General features: G+C 36.3%; 1 protein-coding gene across 50 annotated transcripts; it reads right to left on the bottom strand.

Moving 5' to 3' along the window:
- Positions 1–1,100: 1,100 nt before the first annotated feature.
- LOC112722757 (uncharacterized) lies at positions 1,101–7,816 on the bottom strand. Of its 50 annotated transcripts, none has more exons than XR_011867807.1 (12): positions 7,301–7,816; positions 6,949–6,993; positions 6,660–6,693; positions 6,463–6,518; positions 5,345–5,828; positions 5,096–5,220; positions 3,251–3,316; positions 2,445–2,692; positions 2,207–2,323; positions 1,981–2,039; positions 1,851–1,887; positions 1,101–1,669 (listed from the first exon to the last, which is right to left on the bottom strand). XR_011867807.1 is itself a non-coding variant. In XM_072207386.1 (12 exons), the coding sequence occupies exons 1-5, from the start codon at positions 7,452–7,454 to the stop codon at positions 5,810–5,812; spliced, it is 363 nt and encodes a 120-aa protein (XP_072063487.1). In that variant the 5' UTR covers positions 7,455–7,816; the 3' UTR covers positions 1,101–1,669; positions 1,851–1,887; positions 1,981–2,039; positions 2,237–2,323; positions 2,445–2,546; positions 3,251–3,316; positions 5,096–5,220; positions 5,345–5,809. The 50 variants fall into 50 exon arrangements, 40 of the variants coding, with proteins under 40 accessions (XP_072063487.1, XP_072063474.1, XP_072063480.1 ...); XR_011867808.1 differs by having other exon boundaries at positions 2,445–2,546; positions 6,635–6,693; XR_011867813.1 differs by having other exon boundaries at positions 2,437–2,692; positions 6,635–6,693.

Below are 7,816 nucleotides of genomic sequence, written 5' to 3' on the forward strand. Positions count from 1 at the left end.
TACTTATCACCCGTACATTTCTGTGTCCCTTCCGGGTCTTGGCAGCAGCAACTACACCGTTTGCCTCACAAATGAATATGTGGTGGAACCTCCTCCTAAGACACCTTTGAACAAGGTCCTTGCCATTCTCGTTAACCACCGGAATAGCCGTGTTGCATTATATCAATACCTTGATGAGTGTTTTGAGGGTATTCAACCCAGTGTGGGAGGAGATTCCAGGTTAAATTTTGTTGACCTTGGCAACGGCAAGCTGTGTGCAATACTCTCTGGAAGTCTATATGATTTCGAATCTAATTCATCGGCGCTATGCTTCTCAGTTTTCACACTGTCAGTGGACTTTGCAGCATTGCAACTTGAGGGTGGGGCTCCTCCCATGGAGCGAGATTTCTTACAAGTGACTGTCCATAAGAAGAGTGCCTACACCATGGAGATCTCCAAGTTTGGTCATCATATGCGCCACGCGTTTGTTTGGCCACCTAGTAAGGGAAGAAGATAGTAACGTTTCTTGTTATTTCTTGTGGCTTGTTATCATCCTTAGTCGTTTTCAATAAGATTATGAATGAACAATGAATTAAATATTAATGTCTTTCAGAAATATGACCTTGCTTGAATTGTGTCTATATTCTCTTTAGCTCATCATACAAAATTACCTCTGCTTTCTGTTTCAACTTTCAAAATACATGATGCATTTTAAATAATTAATTGAAGTTTCACAAAGTTAGAATGACTCTTGTTTGAAAAATTTAGTTTAAAAATTTGATTTGAGTCATATTTATAATATTATCGTTTGATTACATTATTGATTTGATTAAGAAAACAAGAAAATAATAAGAATGATGATAAAGCAAAAATAATCTTCCGTCCGGGTTATAAAAATTCAAATCAAGTTTCTAAATGATTGAAGGAAAATAATGATGTTATTTTTAATTTTTTTAATGTCATTCCTGACATTATTTTTTTAACATTATCAAAATAGGTCATGTTCCTAAACAAAATAAGCTAATGTAGTGGTCAGTTTTAAACAAAGTGCTATTGAGGGGTTCTATGAGTCTATTCTTTCAAAGATGATCATTGCTACAAAATATAATGGTACATGCATATGGAGTAAAGAAATTTACAAGTCTCATTCATATATGATAATATACTACTCTGTACAGAGCCCCAAACTAAAACAAAAGACAGGGAAGCAAAAAGTTAAGAACAAGAAGTGGAAACCTAAAATCTGATGGGTGACTTTATCAACATTTTCTTCCAATACATATTTCACATAACCAAACCATTATCTCCACCACAAGCAACATAGTTTAGTGTAGTCAGTTCTATTCAAAATCTATTATTTGTTGTACAATGGATTTCAGCTTCAAAAGGCATTTGAGTCATCAATGGTGAATTCCCCATGTAAGCACATCTGGTTCTGCATGTAGACATAAACATTTATGTTCCTATTCACTTGCCCCTGGCCACGTATCTGCGAAAATGGAAATCCATTTTGCATATCTTGCAAGTCATGACTGACAGGGCCGTTTCGGTCCACGTTATCACATCTTCTGACAAACTGGTCAAGAGTTCTCTGCCTTGAAGGGCTATGCTCAATAGTAGTATGCTTTGCAGGGCTACTCAATGGCTGATTATTTGGCACAACTAAGGTGTTCTCATGGCCATCTAACATCTGATTTTTCAATAACTAAAATTCAGAATGGTTTCTCAAAAACATCAAAAAGTAACTCTCAAATACTACTTGAGTATAATCTTGACAAAATATGAATATAAACCAGAATGGAAACCTTGAAGCTAAGCATTATGTACATTTTGCATTACATATGATAGTTCAAGAAGATGTAGAAATGTACCTGCCCCAAATTATCCAGTTTGAATTGCACTACATCCCTATGATGTAAAAATTTATATCATCAATGCATAATAAATGTTAAGTCAATGCTATACCAAACAGCGAAAGACTGCAGAAATAACAGAACCTACCATATGATGTCGTGAACCGTATCATTTGCCAACAATTAGTATATATTTACTGATGAGACCTGCAAACAAGAACTAACTAGTCAAAAAAACAGAAGAGCACATGTTGTCTTTGCTACTCAAAAATTTTGATGTGAGAGTTCTTTTCATTCGAGATTATCTGTTTTCTTAATGTTGTCATGCAACTAGTAACAACTCTCTCCTTTCTACTTAATGAGTGTGAGAATACCAGGCCAATTCTATGAGCACGATCTTTGACCTGAATCAGGTCACCTGGAGTCCAGGATTGTTCTGCAAAGCTTGCAGCAGTTAAAGTTAATCCAACTCCCCCAGCTTTAATGGATAGCTGCATGATTATGTGTCACATGAAATCATTATCTCAAGCACAAATACTAACCCATACAACAGAAAAGATGCTTATAACGGAAACACATGGAAGAAATGCACAACGAAAAATACCACCATACCACAGCCGCTTTGATATAATCCTTTTCCTAAAATCCTAACCAATTGTTGGCTTCATGCACCGGGTGTACCTCCATCAATCGGATGCAACCCACTTTTTTCTTCTGGAAAATTTCAACAGTTTTTAAGTGTCTATAATTTCCAATATAAAAAAAAATGAGTAAAATTGAAATGGTCTTGCAAGAAGGCACTCATGTATCGCATCTATCATTGGCTGATGGTGCGCAAATATAAGAAACTTGCAACCTGCCTGCAGTGATCACAACATATTACACGTGATAACCACCACTAGCCTATATGAAATAGAAAGATGGATGCAAGAGAAAAAAAATTGAAGCAATCAAACTTTCAAATTAAGCATACACAATGATTTGGGGCGACAGGAAGATGGATGAAATATAAGAATTAACATATAGTCTAGTTTACAGTTCGTGTTTGTTTTGGTCACCACTCAGACCAGCCAACGTTGACACCAATAATAATTGTGGCATACGTATTAAAATGTTATATGCTGACATTTTCACTACACTGTTCGGCCAATTTAATTCATTCAACTTATGGTCCTACATTAAGGGGCACCGACTGCAATAAAAGCAATAAGAAAAGACCAATTTAACCAACATTGAACATATTTTAAACTATTGGATGACAAAAGACCATGCATCATGGAAGGACACCAATCAAAGGAGATGGCCGAGAAACTAGAGAAGTTGAGAACCTAACTTGACTTTCTTATAGTACATACAGGTGCAGTCACTAATTCTTTGTTGACATTTTATTGCTTTGAAGCAGCGGAGGGGAGCAATACCTCAATGACAGTTCCGAGATATTCAAGTACAGCAGGAATCTTGGCATCTGCAGAATTAGTATATATCTGGAATCGAATATATCATGATTCAGTTTTGATCATATACCAGTCAAAATGATTTAAACTACTCCAATATTGGCCAAGGCCTGAGAAAATGTTGCAGTAAAAACTATAGACCTATCATAGTTCTAGGTAATAAGAAAAACTTCCAAACAAATTGTACAAGTCAAGATTATGTTCAGGGCTTCTTCCATGCAAACCTTATTAATCAGATTCTTTTGAGTAAATTTAAGAGATTCAGACTCATCTTTTGATTTGGGAGACTTAATTTTGTCTTTTACCACCTCCAATTGCAGTATAAAAAAGAGAAACCAATATTGAATAGATTTTACCACCTCAGACGCAAACCAAATATGGAGAGCACATATTATCATTTCCAAGTCAAATAGCCTAATTTTAGAAAGAAAACTTACCACAATCTTACCAATAAAAATTGGTGAGCAAATTTTTGAACCATTTTCAAAGTGGAAGTTTTAGTAAAATACTCATAATCAAAACAACAATCACATAGTTCAAATAAATGAAATCCAGAGTCCACTTTTTCGAATATCAATAACCCTATAAAATGTAAATAGAAAATAATTTTATATGCCCAAAATAAGCATGTTGTCAAGACATACAAGAATTATGTTCCATAACTAACATAAATAACCAGAATATTGTCAAGACATACAAGAATTGTCACGGCCCAAAATGAGCCATGATCGGCGCTTAGGAAAATAATCCCCAAACAAGCCTAACCGACTCAAATATAAGTTGAGTAAGAAAATTACAAATATTTGAAATAAATTTACAATGTTTAAAATGAATAATTACATATTTTTAACAAACAAAAAATAAAATAAATATGAGTGGATCCTGTCTGTGACATATGGAGCATACAACGTCTAGGAACTCAACAAGAAACAAATACTTATTGTAGATCATAATTCTTGGATAGAGAGCTCACATATTCAAGTATTTATTCCTGAAAAATATTTTTAGAAAAACAGAATGAGTTTTACAACTCAGTGACTAGACAATACATTTATAATCCACATGAGACCATATAACATTATTATTAAAGTAATTTCTTAATTAGAAAATAGTAATTGATCATAATAAGCGAATCAATAAGGGAGTTCTCATACAGAAATCAAATCAAAAGTCCACACGTGGGCGGCTCCACCTCAATGGGTAGCCCTTTCCTCTCGTGTGTCCTAACAGAATAACAGATCTAACGTGTGGCCTACACGTTAGGCTAGCAACACCCCTGCTAGCTGGAGTCTGAGTTAGATGCATCTAAGTTAACGTCATAACCGCCGTTAACTACGGTTTTCTAATACGAGCCTCCCAAACCAATTCAAAACATATAGTTTCAAATACAATAAATCCTTGATCTTTCAAATATATAAGATATCAAATCAAATCAAATCATATTATACTTTCTCATCAGAAATCTTTCCAATCTTACTTTTTCAATCATAAGAAATTTCAAATATATTTCACAACCTTTAAAGTGAGTACTAACAAATACTTCAATGCTTTAAAAACAGATTTTCAATTAAAATCAAACATTTTAGAATAATACAAAACTTCTTCAAAAATATATATAGTCTCATGTATAGTTTTGAAAGTATAAACTTCATAAAAACGAATTATTTAATTCTAAAAAATCAACTATTCTAATCCATTTAAAATCATTCAAAACAAATATAGTGAGTATAATTCAAAAATCATAATTGATATATATCAAAATAATTATAGATGCACAATCAAACAATTATAAATGTAAAGCCTACTCACAGCGTGGTCCTAAGGGACCGAATAGACCAAACCCGGAGTGCCGAATTAAATGGTACGAAAGAGTGCAGAATTTGGATTGGGTAGTAGCAACAATTTCAATTCTCACTGCAGTAATGCCAACAGCCCTAGTAACAATAACATGGGACAACCACGGTAACGATGGCAGCAAATCCAACAGCCTATGGTAGTTTAAAATTGAGCAAAGGCAGAAAGGGGGTATTAAGCAAGGTAGGACAAGATGAGTCTTACCAAAGAAAACAAGGGGATGGAGCATCAGCAGCTCCGGTGACCCTCTCCAACGTCGACGGTGAAGGACACAACAGAATAACGGTGGCGGTGGTTCCTCTCCTCTGGAGTGACTCCCGCAGCAACACTACAAGCTCTGACGAACAGGGGAGAGGTAGGGGTCAGCCGCAGTGGAGCAGAGTAAAGGCGGAGATAGCTTCGGGTTGCACCAGCGGTGAGCTTCAGCAATGGCAATGTCTCCGTCCGACGCGGCCCCTTCAACGGCGATGACCGTAACTCCAGCGATGAGTCCCAGCAGCGACGATAGTGGTGCTGCCTTCTCTTTATCCATCTCTCTCCTTATTCGTCTCTCCCTCTGCCTCTATAACTCGACAGCGGCGACGGCTTCTCTTTGCTTTGCCAGTGCCGTCATCTTCTTCTCTTCTTCCCTCGGTGACTTTCTCACCCCCTTTTCTCTATTTCTTTTGTTCAGACTTCAGAGTGTATGCTTATGTGAGAGTAAGAGTGTGTGGGTTTAATTTAGGCATTAGGGTTAGGTTTTGGTAAAAAGAATAAGGGTAGTGTAGGAAATTTGGATAAAATTAAAGGATAGGGTAACAATAAAAGAAATCAAATATAAAATATTTTAGAAAAAGTTTGGGACATTACAAGAATTCTGTTCCATAACTAGCTCAAACATAAATAACCAGAACTGCATGATGCTATACTAGTCTCGAGATATAGATGCAAAACACAAATTTGGATGGAATAATGCCAAAGTGACAAAGCACAAGGACCATCAACATGGAAAAATATGTACTGCGAAACAAAAATTTACTTTGCTATAACAACTACTATATGGATGGAATCCCAAACACTTGACCAGCTTCCCCCAAAGGAATTATATAAGCCAAGCTCAATTCTCATTAAGATAGAAAATAATAACACCAGTTTCTGAACTTTATAATTAGATATTTCTCATCCATAACCTGCAGACTCAAAAATTTTCAAGTAACTAAGCCCTCACAACAGCCAATCCAGAAAACCGTGCTAGGATGAACACACGCACTTATTGCTGGAAGAGAGAGAGAGAGAGCGAGAGAGAGAGAGAGAGAGAGAGGGGGGGGGGGGGGGGAAGATACCTTTCTTTTGCATTCCAAGAAGCTCTAGGGATTCTCCGAAAAGCAGAAATTATTACCTGCCACGAAACATAGCCTATAAAGAATGAGTATGCAGGAACTTGTTCAAGGCCAAAGACATAGCCCCTAATTATGGAAAATTCAAATGTTTCGATATAAATATAAAATTCCATACTCTTGATGAAGTTAGCATGTGAAACCTGGTCATATTGGAATTTCACCGCAACATGCCCACTGGAATGAAGAAAAAGTTTGACAGAAAACTTCGGCAGTTCTTTAGAAGGCTCATCTGGTTACATATAAAGCCAAAATCCAAAGCAAATGCTAATAGAACAACAAATGATATTTCAAAAACCAGAAGAAATTACATCTAAGTTTATAACCTTTTTTTTTTTTGTTATGGAAGATAAATAGAATTAGAGACAAGTAATATAGCCATAAACAATGACACTGAAACAAATGTTAAGGTTTTGAAGGAAAGAAGCATACCTTGTTTTGTCCCTGGTTTCAATGAGGAGGGTAATGCTCTAGCTCCTGGATTGCAATACAAACACACTATGAGCAGTGCTCCTTCCAAAAACTGAACCACAGAGTACAGGGAAGAATACTAAAGAGTAAAGACTATAGTACCAAACATCTTTTGATTCTTCTGCATTGTTTTCTAACATTAAAATGAGGCATACAGCCATACACACACATGAACAACACTTTAACAAAATTACCCACACAGCAAAAGACAAATTTAACCCAACAAGAGCAAAAAGGAAAGCAAAGCTAGATAAACCCCATGAACAATACATAATGGGGACAACATGAAATGGAAAAAAGAGGATAACTTTACCCTCTGAGGACGGAATCGGAAATGGGGTTTGGTGGGAAGGGTTGGGAATGGTTGGCAGACGGTGGTTTTCGAAAATGGTGTTGTTGTAGATTGAATTGTTGAGAAGAAGGAGGGGTAGAAGAGTCGCGAAGTTGAGCAATTTTCTGGAAAGCATCGCGTTCAAGAGAATCGAGTTCTTGTGCGGTCCTCTACCTCCACTTCAAACTTCTTTGGTGACAACTCTTGATACTTGGCAAGTTGTTCCTTCGCCTCGTCATTCCGACGAAGCAAATTACAAATAATTTTTTTGCAAAAGGTGTGAATGGAGATTGGAGAGCGCCTCCTTGTCCTGGCCGACTTCAAGCTTCTGCTCTAGTAGCCACTTCAGCTCACTCACAACTTCCGTCTCAGCGTTTTCGACATTGGATTCTTCCAAAAATCTAAGGAGACAACTCTTATGTGAGAAACTATTTAACAAATCAAAAATTGTTTGTTCGGATTTCTATTTATGAAAGGCGCTTGGTTTGTTATGAAGAT

This window comes from Arachis hypogaea, chromosome 11, assembly GCF_003086295.3.
Source record: "Arachis hypogaea cultivar Tifrunner chromosome 11, arahy.Tifrunner.gnm2.J5K5, whole genome shotgun sequence".
In the NCBI taxonomy this organism is placed as follows: domain Eukaryota; kingdom Viridiplantae; phylum Streptophyta; class Magnoliopsida; order Fabales; family Fabaceae; genus Arachis; species Arachis hypogaea.

Bases quoted from the DNA above. Each gene is read 5' to 3' on its own strand.
- LOC112722757 (XM_072207355.1), bottom strand. From the start codon at position 7,454: ATGCTTTCCAGAAAATTGCTCAACTTCGCGACTCTTCTACCCCTCCTT. The intron at 6,749-6,948 runs GTATGCTTCTTT...ATATGTAACCAG, and splicing joins GAAACCAGGGACAAAACAAG to ATGAGCCTTCTAAAGAACTG. The intron at 3,317-6,462 runs GTATCTTCCCCC...ATTCGATTCCAG, and splicing joins TCTTGGAATGCAAAAGAAAG to ATATATACTAATTCTGCAGA.